The sequence below is a fragment of the Artemia franciscana genome, unplaced genomic scaffold, assembly GCF_032884065.1.
Source record: "Artemia franciscana unplaced genomic scaffold, ASM3288406v1 Scaffold_1405, whole genome shotgun sequence".
Lineage (NCBI taxonomy): Eukaryota > Metazoa > Arthropoda > Branchiopoda > Anostraca > Artemiidae > Artemia > Artemia franciscana.
In genome coordinates, this window is record NW_027062814.1 from 40,994 (window position 1) to 59,898 (window position 18,905).

The 18,905-nt window shown below is 35.6% G+C and overlaps 2 protein-coding genes across 2 annotated transcripts in view; one reads left to right on the forward strand and one right to left on the reverse strand.

Moving 5' to 3' along the window:
- Window positions 1–18,905, forward strand: part of LOC136042516 (E3 ubiquitin-protein ligase NEDD4-like) — a gene marked incomplete at its 5' end in the record, with an annotated part of 70,807 nt that overhangs the window by 39,100 nt on the left and 12,802 nt on the right. The window contains 2 exon segments of the mRNA XM_065727479.1: window positions 6,848–6,969; window positions 14,799–15,039. Coding sequence (XP_065583551.1) covers window positions 6,848–6,969; window positions 14,799–15,039 — 363 coding nt within the window.
- On the reverse strand, window positions 2,828–6,007 carry LOC136042515 (serine/threonine-protein phosphatase 6 regulatory ankyrin repeat subunit B-like). The gene has a single exon (XM_065727478.1). It carries the CDS (start codon window positions 6,002–6,004, stop codon window positions 2,894–2,896), a length of 3,111 nt encoding a protein of 1,036 aa, XP_065583550.1. The 5' UTR covers window positions 6,005–6,007; the 3' UTR covers window positions 2,828–2,893.

Below are 18,905 nucleotides of genomic sequence, written 5' to 3' on the forward strand. Positions count from 1 at the left end.
ACAACTTATTTTTATATATATATATAGATTATATATATATATATATATATATATATATATATATATATATATATATATATATATATATATATATATATATATATATATATATATATATATATATATATATATATACTAGCTGTTGGGGTGGCGCTTCGCGCCACCCCAACACCTAGTTGGTGGGGCGCTTCGCGCCCCCCAAGCCCCCCCGCGCGCGTAAGTCGTTACGCGCCATATTAGTTACGCGCCATTGTAGTTGTGTCCCTGTGTCCCACCTGTGAATATAGATAGATTTATATATGTGTTTCAAACTACGTAAAAATTGCGAATATACAACATTCTTGGCTTTCCCATTGTCTGTCCACACACAACTCGTTTTTATATAGATAGATAGATAGATAGATACAATACAAATTAACTACGTAAAACTTGTGAATATACAACAGTCTTCGCTGTCCCATTGTCTGTGTTGCAATCTTTTAAATTGAAAAAGCAGATCCGTTGGAATCATGGGAATGCGATGAATAAGAACAGCCTCACCCTCATAAGGCCCTGTCAAGATTGTGGCCTCTATTAGGTTTTCCATTGTTTTTTTTTTTACGGCAAGTCGCGTGCCATTGCAAAGCTTTGGTGGGTTGATATTTCTTAAAAGTATTATTGGTACGCCTATTTTTAGTTGTAGCACGTGTGGTGGAAACCCTGAAGGATCTATGGAATTTAAAAATTCAGATGGATAATTAACCGCTTCATTTGGTTCCGAAATACAAATTAACTGCGTAAAACTTGCGAATATACAACATTCTTCGCTGTCCAATTCTCGCTGCATATAAATAGATTGTCAGGTTTACCGACCCTCGAACATGCAACGTACAATTGTCCATGGGAAAAACAATCAGTATTAAGATCAATACCACATTTTTTTAATGATTGACCTTGAGCTTTGTTAATGGTGATTGCAAATGCTAATCGAATTGGGAATTGCAATCTTTTAAATTGAAAAGGCAGATCCGTTGGAATCATGGGAATGCGAGGAATAAGAACAGCCTCACCCTCAAAAGGCCCTGTCAGGATTGTGGCCTCTATTAGGTTTTCCATTGTTTTTTTTACGGCAAGTTGAGTGCCATTGCAAAGCTTTAGTGGGTTTATATTTCTTAAAAGTATTATTGGTACGCCTATTTTTAGTTGTAGCACGTGTGGTGGAAACCCTGAAAGATCTATGGAATTTAAAAATTCAGATGGATAATTAACCGCTTCATTTGGTTCCAAAACTGTGTCGACTGACTTGTAAAGGACTGCCTGGTCTTGAATCTTGGTCAAAACAATATTGTTGATTTCGTGGACGTCTATATTTTTGGGTGCGAGAATCGCTCTTTCACTTAACCATTTATTATTTTTATAATTTTTTAGAATATTCGGAAATACTTTTTCAATCAATTCATTTTTGGACGTCACTAAATTACAGAAATAAGCAGGTAGTTGTATACGTCCTGAAATTGAGTCTACTGGGAGCTTTCCGTTTCCCATTGCCAGCAATTGATCTGAAAATGTTTGACCAGAGTCATCGTTTTGCAATCGGACACGCATATTTGTAGTTAATTTTAATGTTTTTACGTGTGCCCATAGACTCTTTGAGCATCTTCATCAGTCATTGTAAACTTAAACATTAATAGAATTCTACGCGAACCTATGTCTTATATAACTTGAATGACGTCACCTTCAAAGCAAAAATGATGGCAACTAATTTCATGACGTCAGCCGGAACATGACGTCACCTGATCCACAGATCCACACACAGACAACTTATTTTTATATATATAGATGTATATATGTTTTAACTACGTAAAACTTGCGAATATACAGAATTCTTCGCTGTCCCATTGTCTGTGTATATAAATAGATTGTCAGGTTTACCGACTCTTGAATATGCAACATAAAATTGTCCATGGGATAAAACAAACCGTATTCAGATCTATACCGCATTTTTCTAATGATTGCCCTTGAGCATTGTTGATAGTGATTGCTAATCGAATATTGCCTGTGTCCCCGTCGTCATTTAGCTATCCTCCCTGTGTCCCGGTCGTCATTTATATTCCCGGTGTCCCGGTCGCCGCAAGCCTGTTTTCATGTTGTTCTTGTGACTCCTCAGCACGCTTTCTTTTGGCATTATCTCTTGGAGCCACAAGTCTGTTTTCACATTGCTCTTGTGATTCCTTGCCACGATTTTTTGGTAATTTCTCTATGAAGCCGCAAGCCTGTTTTCACGTTGCGCATGTGATTCCTCGGCACCCTTTCTTTTGGCATTATTTCTTTGAGCTGCAAGCCTGTTTTCACGTTGCTCTTGTGATTCCTCGGCACGCTTTCTATTGTTACTTTCTCTTTTGTCCAAAACTCTGTTTTTACGCTGCTCTTGTTTGGCATTATCTCTTTGAGCCGCAAGCTTATTTGATTCCTCGGCACGATTTGATTCCTCGGCTGTTTCTTGCCATTGTAGGATTTACACTAAATATTCTCTTTGAATCGCAAGCCTTATATACGTATAATGACGTCATATACAAAGCATTATATACTTATAATGACGGCAACTTATAATGACCTCATATACAAACATACAAAATACATAAAATACGTCATAATGCTCAATCCTTATAATGACGTCAGTCGAAAAACATAACGTCAGTCGACAAACATAACGTCAGTCGACAAACCACTTATTTTATATAAATATATTTATATATTTATATATATATATATATATGTATATATATATATATATATATATATATATATATATATATATATGTAATATATTCTTAAACCACTGCACTCTTAGGATATTTTTCAATCACTAAACCAATAAGTTTATGCCAGAAACTCTGAATGGTACCATTCCTTCTCAACTGTTGTCATGAAGCTCAGAAGCATCTATCAAATTGTTCAAGTTTTCAGTGCTTAGATAGTTCAGTATCTGTTCAGAACATTCATGTGGTAACTCAGCAAATCTGTTAAAGAGAAAATTGAAGCTTCTATTGGCTAGTTCAAGCAACACTTTCCTTTCTATACTCTTTCTGAAATGGCTAGCAATTATGGTTTTACATATAGGAAATTTTGCTTCCCAATTTGCTGATTTCAGTAAGCTTTTCAAGGAATTTTCATTCATCGTGTATAATTCAGTTAAGCTTATTCCTTTAATAAAAATGTCATAGAACGAAATATTACAAAATATTATCTCACTCTTCATTTGCTGTAGTTCTCTTTCACACTGACCCCATTGTGAACAGGAAAGAGCCTGGACTAAGAGTGATTTGTTTCTTTCACTTACATATAAGTTTGCCGCAATCATTTTTAATACGTGGTATGCAAGATATGAAGCAAGATCATTAACAGCAAAATTAAACGCTGTGCTGTAATTTTTATTCGTAATATTTATGTCAGCTCCATGCTTCAGAAGAGTTGCAACAACATGAAGTGACGTTATGTCATCCTTGTCTCGAGGCCTACTATAGACATTGGTTTCTGATCCCGAAATACTTGATAATTGTACATTTAAAACTGCTAAATGAAGTGGACTTTCGTCATCTATGTCACTTGCATTAACATCTGCACCAGACTTTAAAAGATATTCAACAGTTTTTTGGTGCCCATGTAAAGCTGCTAAATGAAGTGGACTTTTGTCATCTATGTCTCTTACATTAACATACGCACCAGACCTTAAAAGACATTCAGCTGTTTGTGTGTGTCCATGAAAAGCTGCTAAATGAAGTGGACTTCTGTCATTAACGTCTCTTGCATTAACTTCCGCACCACACCTTAAAAGACATTCAACTGTTTGTGTGTGCCCACAATGAGCTGCTAAATGAATTGATCTTTCACCATTAATATTTCTCGCATTAACATCCGCACCAGACCTTAAAAGGCATTCAGCTGTTTGTGTGTGTCCACGAAAAGCTGCTGAATGAAGTGGACTATTGTCATCTATGCCTCTTGCATTAACATCCGCACCAGACCTTAAAAGACATTCAACTGTTTGTGTGTGCCCACAATGAGCTACTAAATGAAGTGGACTTTTGCCATAAACGTCTCTTGCATTAACATCCGCACCAGACCTTAAAAGACATTCAGCTGTTTGTGTGTGTTCACGAAAAGCTGCTAAATGAAGTGGACTTCTGTCATTAACGTCTCTTGCATTAACTTCCGCACCACACCTTAAAAGACATTCAACTGTTGGTGAGTGTCCATGAAGAGCTGCTAAATGAAGTGGACTTTTGTCATTAACGTCTCTTGCATTAACTTCCGCGCCACACCTTGAAAGACATTCAGCTGTTTGTGTGTGTCCATTAAAAGCTGCTAAATGAAGTGGACTTCTGTCATTAACGTCTCTTGCATTAACTTCCGCACCACACCTTAAAAGACATTCAGCTGTTTGTGTGTGTCCACGAAAAGTTGCTAAATGAAGTGGACTTTTGTCATTAACGTCTCTTGCATTAACTTCCGCGCCACACCTTGAAAGACGTTCAGCTGTTTGTGTGTGTCCATGAAAAGCTGCTAAATGAAGTGGACTTTTGCCATAAATGTTTCTTACATTAACATCCGCACCAGACCTTAAAAGACATTCAGCTGTTTTTGTGTGTCCACAAAAAGCTGCTAAATGAATTGATCTTTCACCATTAATATTTGTCGCATTAACATCCGCACCAGACCTTAAAAGGCATTCAGCTGTTTGTGTGTGTCCACGAAAAGCTGCTAAATGAAGTGGACTTCTGTCATTAACGTCTCTTGCATTAACTTCCGCACCACACGTTAAAAGACATTCAGCTGTTTGTGTGTGTCCATGAAAAGCTGCTAAATGAAATGGACTTCTGTCATTAACGTCTCTTGCATTAACTTCCGCACCACACCTTAAAAGACATTCAGCTGTTTGTGTGTGTCCACGAAAAGTTGCTAAATGAAGTGGACTTTTGTCATTAACGTCTCTTGCATTAACTTCCGCGCCACACCTTGAAAGACATTCAGCTGTTTGTGTGTGTCTATGAAAAGCTGCAAAATGAAGTGGACTTTTGCCATAAATGTTTCTTGCATTAACATCCGCACCAGACCTTAAAAGACATTCAGCTGTTTTTGTGTGTCCACGAATAGCTGCTAAATGAAGTGGACTTGTGTCATATATGCTTCTTGCATTAACATCCGCACCAGACCTTAAAAGGCATTCAGCTGTGTGTGTGTGTCCACGAAAAGCTGCTGAATTAAGTGGACTATTGTCATCTATGCCTCTTGCATTAACATCCGCACCAGACCTTAAAAGACATTCAACTGTTTGTGTGTGCCCACAATGAGCTGCTAAATGAATTGGTCTTTCACCATTATTATTTCTCGCATTAACATCAGCACCTTTACCTAAAACCATCTTAATAACTTCTAAATCACCACTAATAACTGCCAGATGAAGTGGCGTATCAGTAAGTTTTCTATTTTTAATAATCTTAAATGGAATAATTCTTCCGAAGCCAGCGTACGGACCATTTTCAATGTTGACTTTACAATCGTGATTTAAAAGTAATTTAGCAATTGCTGTGTTTTTGTTAATCAGAGCTTGACAAAGTAGCACGTATCCATCTGACCATTCTTTGATGTAAGACAGCCCAAAAGAGTTGATTAGCTCCTTTGCTCCTTCTAGGTCTCCTTCACGAACTGCACGATTTAAACTACTGTTTACTTCCTCCTTATCGAACATGGCTATTTTCCTTCTTTTTGCCAATTTTTCCTTGCCCTCCAATCCTTGTTCTTCAAAATATTGATCGACTTCGTTGCTCAACAGCAGTGTACATTTACCCAGTGTTCTCTTAGTATTAGGATGACGCAAATCTGTTTTCTTATCCCTCTCTTTCACATTCAGGTTAGTTCCCTTATTATTCGGTTTTTCAGAAGTATTCAGTTTATTTTCTTCATCTTCCATGTTTGAAAATGCGCCCATTTCATATTCTTTATGTTTTAAATTGGTCTTAAACATTATTTTGTGCTGTATCAAATACAATCAATAACTGAACCACACCATGTGGATTCCAATTTATATGGTAAAGATAACGTCATATTTATGAAATTACTTTGATGCTCAGAATGAAGTCACCTACAAATATATAAGGCTGTATGGAGGTTGCAATGACGTCACATTAAAAATTACATGATAATATTGTAGTGAAGTGATATGAAGAGCGAAGTGGGCACAATACATCATTTATTTACTTGTTTTACCAAGGTACTTCGCCCTACGTTAAAGGTTATTGTAAAAACAAAATAATGGGATGTTTTTATTGTTTTAAACAGTAGAGTTGCGACAAAGAGTCAAACTTTAGCGTAAAGAGCAGGGCGTTGAGGAGGGGACAACCCCTTTCATACACGGAATAATTTCTGTTCGTTTTTAGTTTTAATGTCGCTCCTTATTTGCAGTTAAAAAACTTGTTTTTTTATTATTTAATATTTATCAGGTCTGGTTGAACTTCATTGAAGTAAGAATGCTAGGCTGTTTTAAAAAGTTTTAAAAAGGCAGCGTTGTCTTCGTCACTATTTAAAACTATTGGTCAACTCTGAAAGTTACTGAGTGTCTATTTTAATTATCTAATTCGTTAATTGATGGAATGTTTTAACAGTTGCATCTAACATCAAACTAGATGTAATACTAGCGAAAATAAAAGTACATTCAAAACATCTGCAAATAATGGTGTCTGAACAATCGAATTCTGGTTTTATCAAAAATATTCATTTGATAAAACACCTGTTTGATAAGAGTAGGGTAAAAACTTTTTCTGAGGGGAAAAAATCGGTTATTTCTGGTAATTTTTTTTCCTTTTTTCAGTGACAATTACACACTTCAAATTAATGCATTAAGTGGTCTATGCAATGAACAGCATTTACTGTATTTCAAATTTATTGGGAGGGTAGCAGGTATGGCTGTTTATCATGGGAAATTACTTGATGGTATGTAGTTTTATCTTCTTTTTCTTTTTTTTTTTCTTTTTTACAGATCTGTATATATATATATATGTGCATGTATATTTTAAGACTAAAAATTAAAGAGGTAGGACGGTCATGTTATATTTCATAAGTACTCAAAGACAACTTCCTGTGTCAAGACCCCTCCTCCCCTCACCCACACGCTCATTTTTGGTCGTATAATTTGAATTTTCGAGTAAGAGGGAAGAATATTACTTTTTGGTGTTTTAATGTATTTGGAGGCGTTTTTCAGTTATTTGTTTTATATCATGTTTATTACTTTGTTAAAGTTTGGTTTTGAAGGATTAAATTGGTTTTTTCGCGTGTTGAGATAATGGTAGTTTTCCAACCCACACACTTTGAATAAATTTCCGGAGGATTGAGGCAACAACAAATGTTACATGGGCCCTAGCAGGTGCTGCTTTTTGGGTCAGGAAAACCCCCTTGTCTTCCCCTAGTTGCGCCACTGTACTGTTCGGGTGTTTTACGAAAAATTGCTGAGAGTATTCTGCACTTGACATCAAAATAAATCTCCGCAGTTTTTGCTTGCAAAGGTTCGTAACTTTGCGTACAATAATTATAGTCATTTATTTTGATTTCACTTGTGGGTCTATATTACTTATTCCCATGATAAATTCCATTATTGGAAGTAAGCCTTGAAAATCTTATAGCAGAAGTCGAGAAAGCAAGTCTTAAAGTACTTAGTGTATATAAAAAAGCTTGAAAGATAGATCTGCCCTGCCAAAAAAGGGCCGAAGCGTTAATAGATTCGATGCCCTTTAATCCGCTATGCAAGGAGATTACAATTTTTACGATATTTTCATTGCGGTGTTGTTGTTAGTGCTTCCGGGCTATGTGCCCTTTGCACACGGGAAGTACGTCAAGTCAAAATCTCACAACCTACGTATAACTTAGCGGAGAGTCAAGGAAGAAAATTTTTCTAGCTTTTGTGGGCGCTGTAAAATTTTTGATGGCTGTCTACTTTCTTCTTATTTCATTCTTCCATTCTTATTCCTCTTATTCCATTCTTATTCTTATTCCTATTCTCTTATCCTTTATTTTCATTCTTATTCCATTCTTATTCCTATTCCATTCTCAACAAATCCATTCTTGGTTTTTCAAATCAAAACATAAAATGCTTGAAAATAAAATATACAATGCTAGGTTATTTAAAACTAAAATCTAAGAAGGAATAATAAAATCTTATCCAACTTTGTCTTCTTTGTAAAACGGCCTAAAAACCTTATCCCCTTACCTCAGAAGATGACCTTTTCCCTCTTTTGAAAGTCATCGAAGGTCTAAATTACATCAACAACATTTTGCCAGAAACAATATTCACTCCAGATATTAGGCCTAAGGTTGCAACTCCTGGGAGTGTGCTGACCCTGGTTGTGAAAACTTAGATGCAAACGAAAGATTGTTTTTATTGCTTATCCGTTATTGTACCACCTTAAACTGGTCCACTTTGTGAACCACCTTAAACTGTTTTCTCTCCTTGACCTAAAATTTTTATACTGGCCTCTTTATAAGGCTGAAAATTCACAAACACAGCGTCAACAGTGCAGAAGTACAAAGTCAAACGCTTAAAAATCCCCCTAGTCTCGTCCCCTACTTTCGAAGATACAATCCCGTATCTAAAGTAGGTAAAAATAGATTTTACAAAATTTTCATATCCAAAACCTACCACAGACTTAACAGAATTAAGAAACCCGCTTTCTACATTCAAGTGAGAGGAAAAAGATGGAAATAGCGCGAATTTCGGAACACATTTTGACGAAATTATATATTTACATCTATTTCTTCCCTTTCCGAACTGAAAAAAAAAATACTAATTATTTATGAAAAATTTAAATGCTAGGTTTTTGGTAGAGGTTAGACGAATTTATCTAGCATTTAAATAATTATTTGGCTCTAGTTAAGACTTTACTACTACCACAAACTCATCACAATGATAAGTAATTTGAGGCTTACATACTCCAGGTCTGTACCATTCTATGTCAAACTCGGGTCTTGGGGTTATATTTTATGGCATTATTTGGCTGTTATTCGTTCTTTAATGTTAGATTATTAGCTATATATATATATATATATATATATATATATATATATATATATATATATATATATATATATATTTATATATATATATATATATATATATATATATATATATATATATATATATATATATATATATATATATTGCTGCCATAGACTCAAAGTAATAAGTGACTTCAAACTTACAGATATACTCCCTATGGTTGTCACTGTAGGGTTTTTCTGCTCTAGTAGTTGATCTTTTTTGTGATTTTACTCATTATGTGGCTGTTCTGTGTTCTTTCCAGCTTTGGAGTTTAGATTGTTAAATTGTTATGTACTATTCAATTTTGTTGTGTTCTTTTTGTGATGATCGATTTGCCTAAAGATGTCAGCCCCTTTGAGGTTGTGTTAAGCTTTCTGTTAATATTCGATATTAAATAAAATGAAATAATAGAAAATTATTTGGAAAAGTTTAATTTTTAATGAATAAGTATATAAAGGTTTTGTTGTGTGTTACTGTAAAGTATGCAAATCGAGTTATTCTAGCTGTATGTGACACTAGCAATATCTGATACAAAATAAAAACCTTGATAACGAAAACATTTTTTGAAAGATTTGTGCAATCCTTTCTATACTTATTAAAAATAAAAAGTTAATTTTTAATCATCCTAAATACCATGAATTTGGTTAATCCACCAACAAGGGCTTAGAAACAAAATAACGAAAGTAAAACAGTTCAAAATAGGGATGATACCTTTTTATTGACAGTAAATAGATATAAAATTAATTAACTGGATATTTCGAACACATATACAGTGTTCATCGTCAGCAGTAAAACTTTACTTTGCTGATGATCTGCTGATAGAATATGCCGTCATTTTGCTAATGTGGGAAAGGATTTGGTCCAAAGTATAGTTATTTCTGAGCATGAAGGTAGTTTTAAGAAATATATATCGAATGCAAGTGATGTTTCAGCATATTTGAAGCCAATCAACGCTTCTGAGCTTTCTGAAACATTGAAAAAATTAAAAATTGGAGCTTCAGGCTCTGATTTTGTAACAGTTAAAACTTTAAAGTATATTTACCCTGTTATTTCCGGTCATTTAGTGTATTTATTTAATGAATGTTTAAGGACTGGAGTGTTTCCAAGTTGTTTTAAAATTGCAAAAATTATTCCTGTCTATAAAGGTGGAAATAAAAATGTACTAGGAAACTATAGGCCCATTTCTTTATTACCAGTAGTATCTAGATTGTTTGAAAAATTGATAGTTAAAAGAATGGTTGAATTTTTGGAGAGTAAATCATTTTTTAATCCAAATCAATTTGGTTTTCGAAAGGGTTTATCTACTGAGCATGCTGTTTTATTTTTGACAACTTTTGTGAATGATGCGTTGGATAATGGTATGAAAGTCGCTTCTGTTTTTCTTGATATTGTAAAAGCTTTTGACTGCGTTGATCATTTTATACTCATTGCCAAATTAGAAAATTACGGTTTTAGAGGACCATTTCTTGAATTACTGTCCTCGTTTTTAAAAGAAAGAACTCAATATGTACAACTAGGAGATAATGTTTCTTCAGTCAGTAGTGTCAAATTTGGAGTACCTCAAGGATCTGTTCTTGGTCCCCTGTTATTTCTAATTTTTATAAATGATTTATGTAGAGCTTTTAATATGATTTCGTATGATCTTGACATTGGATGTGACGGGGAAAAAGTAATTGTTCCCAGCTTTGCGGATGACACTCATATAACTGTGGCTGCACGAACAGGAATTTAGCTGTTGAGTCGTATGAGTTCTTGTCTGGAGTTTGTACAAAATTGGATGAAGCTTAATAAGTTAAATTTGAATTATAGTAAATCTTGCTTTTTATTGTATGGTAGGAGCTCAAATTATTACCCTTGGATAGACAGACTTGATATTGCTGATATGAGTATTTTAAGAATAAACTGTACAAAATATCTAGGAGTTTTAATTGATGAATGTCTTTTAATGTTTTTAATTGATGAATGTCAGCTTTAGAGAACATATAGATTATATTAGTCTTAAACTCGCTAGGAATGTTGGCATTTTAAGAAAGTTGCAGTATATTTTCCCAAGAGATATTTTAAGAACAATATATTATTCCTTAATTCATCCTTATCTGCTATATTGTTGCAATGTTTGGGGTAGTACATTTCCTTCTCATCTCCATCGTGTTCGAGTTTTGCAAAATAAAGCGCTTCGAGTGTTATGTGGTGTAGGTTTTAAAGACTCGGTACAAAAGAGGTATATAGAATGCAAAATCTTGCCTTTAGCAGGACTTATTATTTTTTATCGAAGCCTGTTTATATATAAATATTTTCAAAATTGTTTACCAACATGTTTTAAAAGTATGTTTGAATTAGGAAGTGATATTCATACGCATTCTACGAGACAGTCCGATATAATTCGTCGTCCGCTTGCTATTACCCGTAGATCTCAATTTTCAATTCGGCATCTAGGACCCCATGCATGGAATTGTTTACCTACGACTTTGAGAAACATGGATAGTTTTTTTTGAATTTCGGCGGGAATTAAAGCTATTTTGCCTTAATATTTATGGTTTTGATAGTTGAGTGGACCTCAAGTGGAGCCAAGATGTTGGTTTTGATTTTGGCGATACTGGTAAAGTGGTTTTAGTTTCTTTTTGTTTTGTCTCTTTTGAAGTGTAAATCCGTTTCGATTGAAATGCAGGGTAATTGATTTTTTCTTCTTCTTTCTTTCTTTTTTCTTTTCCTTTTCTTTTCTTTTTATTTTTTCTTCTTTTTCGTATTGTTTTATTTGTATGTGTATTGGGGTTGTAAGCCCAAACAAGCTTTGCTTCGGGCCATTTGCTTGTTTTGTTTTGTTATTTATATTAATAAACCCATCTTTCTCTCTCTCTCTCTCTCTCTCTCTCTCTCTCTCTCAAAGATGAACACTGTATATGTGTTCGAAATATCCAGTTAAATAATTTTTGTATCTATTCACTGTCAATAAAAAGGTATCATCCCCATTTTGAACTGTTCTACTTTCGTCATGGAAAGGGAGTGTGGTCTTCGAAGTTATCTAGAAATAAAATAAAATTTCTGGAAGCATAAGTAGACTCGCCAAGCTTCAGAAACTCAGCTCAAAATGTAGAAAAGCTATCAGAAACTACAACAAAGATTGCGAACGAGAAGAATTCCAGAAAATAAGAACAAAAAGTGATTTCTACAACCTGTGCAAACGCAAGCTAGGTCAGCAACAGAAACTACCAACACTAATAGATCGAAGTGATGTGGTCCATAGCACTAGCCTAGATAAGGCGAATGCTCTTGTAAAATTCTTCGCCAGTACGTTCACTGTTGACGATGGCTATTTACCTCAACTCCAAGACTCACACCCAGGAAGCGAGCTCCACAGCATTGGCTTCACGCCAGGAAGTGTTCTAAGAGCAATGAAGGGCATGAAAGCGTCAAAAGCACTCAATCCTGATGGCATCCCGTCCTTCATCCTGAAAGAAGTGAGAGACGAGCTATGTGAACCTCTGGCAATACTTCTCCAAATCTCATTCGAGCAATGCAAGTTTCCTACTTCTTGGAAGCTATCCCATGTAACACCTATTTTCAAAAGAAAAGGGAAACGGAGTGACCCGGAGAATTATCGCCCGATCAGCCTTGCTTCACCTTTCCTGAAAATCATGGAAAGGGTCATAGTGGAAAAGTTAAACTCGCACCTCGAATTGAACAACCTCATCTCAGATCATCAGCATGGCTTCCGAAAAATCGTTCTACTGTTTCCCAACTAGTAGTGATACACGACTACATCCAGTCTACCCTTGACCGTGGGATTCCAATAGATATTATCCTAATCGATCTACTTAAGGCCTTCGACCGAATATCCTTGCGAAAACTCATCCACTGCCTTGAAGTCTATGGAATCCAGGAACAGCTAAAAAATTGGCTCTCAGCGTACTTGAATGATAGAAAAATAGTAGTCAAGGTTGCAGACACAGTATCCACATGGACAGATGCAACCAGTGGCGTCCCACAAGGTAGTGTTCTCGGCCCAGTCTTGTTCGTCATGTACATAGACATTTGCATAAATGCCATTTCCCAAACCGACTTCGGCCTGTTTGCAGACGATAGGAAGCTCCTGGGAGAAGCTAGTGCATCATCACAAATCCAAAGCGACTTGGACGCCCTGACAGAGAAGCTCGAAGAATGGCAACTTTCACCAAATTTAGCAGAATGATCTGTAGTCCATCTTGACCGCCAAAATCCGATGTACACATACAAAATGAAAGGTATCGACCTGACAAAATCTACCTGTGAAAAGGACCTAGGTGTAATTCTGAGCTTGGACCTCAAACCAGAAAAGCATATCGGCCTGGTTGTGCGTAAAGCGTCGAATACTCTCTGGCTACTCAGTCACTCCCTACAATACCTTGACAATCACTCAAAGATCTTAGCATACACAAGCTATGTCAGGCCACAGTTTGAATACGCCACTGTCATCTGGTCGCCATATCTCAAAAAGGATATTGACAGAATAGAACGGGTCCAGAAACGCTTTGTAAAAGGACTTCAAGGATTCAGAAACCTTCCGTATGACGAAGCTCTAAGAAGACTCACTCTCCATAAACTTGAGACAAGAAGAACGATCTTAGACTTAAAAACCTTCTTCAAGATAGTTCATGAGAATTTTGGGAACGTAAAAGACAAGCTTGTTCAAATAACTCCCCAAAGCAACACAAGATCGCACAGTCTGCAATTGGAGCCCGTGAAGATGAAGATTGCAAGATCTAATTCTTACCAACATTCGTTCATACCCCGGGTCATCAGGATCTGGAACAAACTACCATTCCCAGTCGAAAAGATGAAATCACTGGAAGCCTTCTCCAATAGCCTAAACATAAACATACCATATCTCGAGACTTTTAACGTAGGACGACTTTAAATGGAAATCATGCCGCAGTCGATCCGCTCTTCGCCCTGCCATAACATTTTTCTTTTAAAAAGGTGTCAGTTGTAAAGAAATTTTGTATTGAGAGGCGTGAGGAATAAAGTTATTTATTTATTTATATTCTTCTTCCATTCATTCTTTAGATTCATAGGTTAGAATTTTGAAGACCTTTTTATTGACGGATTTGTAACATAGAGCTTTGATGCCTTTTTTCTCCTTCTTCTTGAGAGTTTCATGCAAATGTAAGTGAAGACTTCAAAAGTATCTAAGTGTATGGCAGCTGCACTCTTTAGGTTATTTCACACTATGCCGTAAAACCAAGGACTTTATGTCACGTTATGTAATTGTACTAAGTAAACGTTGTCTGTAACGTATGTAGTTCTAAGTAAACTCGAGCTCTTCTTGGAATTTTACGTTATGTAAGTTTATGCCACGTTGTGGAAAAGTCACAATAACTGCTACAAAATTCAATTTCTGGCTGAGAAATATTAATAATAAATAAATTATTTTTGGATTAACCAATAAATTCACTTTTTAAATAAATTAAACTTTTTCTAATAATCTCACTCCTGATCAGAGCTTAGATTTTTCATCTCCATTTCGCGTTTTAATTGTTGAATTGTGAATTGCTTGTGGTGATTGTGATGATTTCAAAGGATAGGCTAATTATGATGGTTTCTGAATTGTTTGCGGTGGCCTTGTCTAAAAGGACTTGTTTATGTGTGAAATGTTTAACGCAACTTAAGCACTTACATAGATACGTATTTAGTGTGAAATTTACTTTTTGGGTTTTTGTCCTCTGCATTATAAATTACATGTTTAATTTTTTAGCGTTTTTCATTCGGCCATTTTACAAAATGATGATTCGAAAAACGATAGAATTGAGAGACATGGAAAGTGTTGATATGGAGTATTATAATTCATTGAACTGGATCAAAGAAAACGATCCAAGTGAGTTGGAACTGACTTTTTGTGTTGACGAAGAATTGCTTGGAGTGATGAAACAAAGGGAGCTTATCCCTGGTGGAGCAAATGTATCCGTCACGAATGAAAACAAGGATAAATATATTCAGTAAGTCTTTTTCATGTTGTCTATGACAGTGAGTCTTTTTGTGAAGTCTTTTTTATGACAGTAAGTCTTTTTGTGTTGACGAAGAATTACTTGGAGTGATGAAACAAAGGGAGCTTATCACTGGTGGAGCAAATGTATTCGTCACGAATGAAAATAAGGATAAATATATTCAGTAACTCTTTTTTATTATGTTGTGTCTTGGACAGTAAGGTAAATTGCCGCCTTATGGGCAGGGCCGCATTGCACCACTCTTGAGGCTCCTTCGAAATGCCCACTACAATCGTTTTTATCGTGGCATCGACAAAATTGATGGGACCATCATTCGGACGATGGTAAGTTGTAGTTGTACATGAAGTACTGTTAAATTAAAAAATTCTTCGGTTCTATAGTTTTGATTTGGCTATCTTAGCTTAACAGCCCAGTTCAACCACTCGACTCAGTAGAAAAAAAAAACAATAGAGGCATCAGAAGGATTAGCTTTTTAAGCCGAATGTAAATAAATAAAATTTATTAAGTTTACTGTTTTTCCGTCAAAACATTTGATCAAAGAAAATTTGCCAGATCGTCAAAAAAAGGGGGGAAACCCCAAAATGTCAAGCGGTGTTTCTGTCATATTCAGCATATCATAGAAGCCCACCTTAGATGTGTCAAGCTCCTATCTATGAAAATGTGAAATTTTGAATATGTGTTTTTGTTTGTTCGTTTTTTCCAGGGATGATTATATCCGAACCAATTGTCGTAGAAGATCGGTAGAGGAATCATTTAAACGGAAATTATAAGTCTAGTGCTATTTCTAAATAACTAAAATTATTTAAGGGTGATTAGACCCCTCCGTTGCCCTCTTTTTCCCTAAAGGCATTAAATAAAAATTTTTAGATAGCCATTTGATTCAGCATCATTGAAATGTCTAGTAATTATAATTCTTGGTATGACGTGACCCCCACAACTTCTAGGGAAAGGGCGATAAGTTATGCAATTTGCCCATTGTTTACATATAGCATTTTCCATTAGGAAACATGCAGGTTTTTTCTTCGAGGGTAGGGGGATTTTTAAGGGGATAACTTTTTGTGTGGAGGAATGCTTCCAGGGATATTTTACTCATTCAGAATCTTTTTGTAGAGGCTTTGACTGTTTCAAACCTGGCAGGCCGATATGACCGTATCTTGGACATTAAATCAAAGATGGCGTACTTGGCATTTGTTATAAGGCGCTGGTAAGCCTCTTTGTGACTGGAGAACAAGTATTCATCTAGTCACAGTGTTCTATTAAAGTTGGACTGCAGTCACACTTGACCAAAAACACTTTGAATATCTTTTTGAAGTCACTTGAGAGAAAAAGGTTGAGTGCATTCGAAGCTGATCACCAATCTGCTCCCAGGTTTCATACAGAATTTCAAGGAGCCGGCTTTTAGACGCTGAGGTTGAAAGTACGGCATCCCATTCTTCAACTGTGCTAAGAGCGGAAATCTGGATGTTTTTCTCTTTCCCTCGTCAGAGTCTGCATGCTGATTTTAAGGAGATCGACTCTCCGGTGTCCGTGAGCTTCCCAAACAGCCCGTCGTACCGATCTGCGACAACGTGGACTTCAGGATACCCAATGGAAGGTCATTCAGAAATGATAGAAGCAATCTTTCCGCGAAGGATTTGACTGTTTCAAATCTGGCTGGCCGATATGACCTTATCTTGGACATTAGGTCAGTGATGTGTAGTGTAGCTGATGTTGTTTCTTTGAATTTCAAATCACCAGCCAAGCTGCAAGTACTCCTTTTTTTTTCTTAGCCAGTTCATCACCACAGCTTTGTTCCCCGTCCTCATTTTCCAGACAGAGGATATCTTGGTTGATTGTTGCGGAAGATGTTCAAAAATGGATGGAGGGATAGGAAGAATCGCTTTCGTGAGGATCTTTGCAACTGCTTTCTCCTTTCATTAATTGATCATTTCAACGGAAATGGAAAGTTTTAGTGCTATTTTTAAATAATCAAAATTATTTGAGGGCGATTAGCTCCCTTCGTTGCCCTCTTTTTCCCCAAAGTCATCAGATAAAAAATTTGAGATAGCCATTTGATTCACCATGGTTGAAATATCCAACAATCATAATTCTGCCTATGACTTGACAGGAGGAAGGGGATTGCATGGTACGATTTGAAAATGGGTCAGAAAGTAAGTAAAAAGAAGCTTTTTCAACTTAAAGAAAGGAGCAAATTAAAACTAAAAACGAATAGTAACTATTCTGAATTTGAATGGATTTAAACTTCGATTTTTTGTCACACTTTATAAGAAAGACTGCTCAAACATGAGGGTAGTTGAATTTAAATGAGAAGTATTTTTTTTTTAAACTTAATACTTTAGCAGATAGAGCGGGAGATAAGAAGGGGGAATATGTGGAATATAGTAATGCTCTTAGGTCACTCGGTTCGCTGCGCTTGAAGACTGTACTAGCCCAACGGTCAACTATCAGGCGTGAATCTTTTTCGGGGGTCCTTAATGCTTGTTAAGGCGAGCCCACCGGGTTCGAAACACCCAGTGCTAGCAGCCGCAGGCGTAGATAACTGCAACACCTCAGTCGATGGTGTTGCAACACCACATGCCTAGACAAGTATGCGTTGGTCCTGACCGAGTTCAAACTAAGGAAATCCCAGGTTCTCTTTCAACTACTGTATTAACTGAAAATGTAGGGCAAGCACGAGACAACCAATAACACTTATAAAAACGCCTAACAAAACCTAAATCACACTTACTTATGCTATATCCTTTTTAGACGACAAATGACTTAAGAAAACAAGCGCCAAAGCTAGAAAACTTTACTTTTTATACTTTCCCAAAAAAAAAACATTTTTCCAGCCACGTACTTTTCTGTGGTTTAATGACGTGCGTCAAATCGGCTAAGACTCGATAAAGATTTATTAATTAGATTTTTGGAAAGAAATGGTTTTTTAACTTTTAATCGATAATAGTTTATATTCATTTAGTTATACTTATTACAATAGTTTCTATCGTTTTAAGTTTTAATGTTGTTCCTTGCTTTCAATAAAAAAAAATTATTTAATTAATGTTAGAAGCTATAGTAGTGATGTATATGTAATTTTTTTCACTCTTTTTTTTAGCTGGGTATATGAGGCTGATGAATTACTAAAGAAAATTTTGTCTCAAAAGGGGTAGTTTTCCCCTATATCACAAAAACCTGAGGGTACAAAGAAATTGGAGAGTGAAACTACAATATTGGTAGGCTATTTGACGAATAATCAGTAGTTTGTGATACTTCTTCTTTTGTAAGTAAATCTTAACAATGAGAAGCCCGTGTCTTATAGATACATTATATCTAAAAATTATATTTCATTTCTCTAAAAGCTATTAGTTGTTATGCATTTCTATAAAATTGTTTCATTGTTCCCTAATCCAGGAGACCATATCTTGAGATGAAGCTTATCTTATTTATAACCTATATTAAAATGTAAAAAAAGTGGGGTACAAAATATTTATGAATGTTTTATGTTAAATGTTTGTATTACATTAAATGACATACAAAATGCTGTTAATCGTAATTAAAAAGCTTCTAACCAAATCATTGCTTTTTTATGCATTTTCAAGTATATCAGTTTTTTGTTGTTTTATTTTTTTTTTGGGGGGGGGGGGTATTTAAGAACTTTATTGTGGTTTTCAATGCCCGTGCGGTGTAAGTTTAGCATACATGAATATATTCATTAGCATTACGAATTCATTCTATTATTGATGAACACATTGAGTGTTCCGCTTGAAGTTTTTTTGCGGAGGTGAGGGTAGGAGGGGGGGGCTTTATCTCACAAAATCTGGCCTTGTTCTGGCAATTTTGCCTCTTCTGTAGGATTGGTAATATTGTGGTTGAAGCAT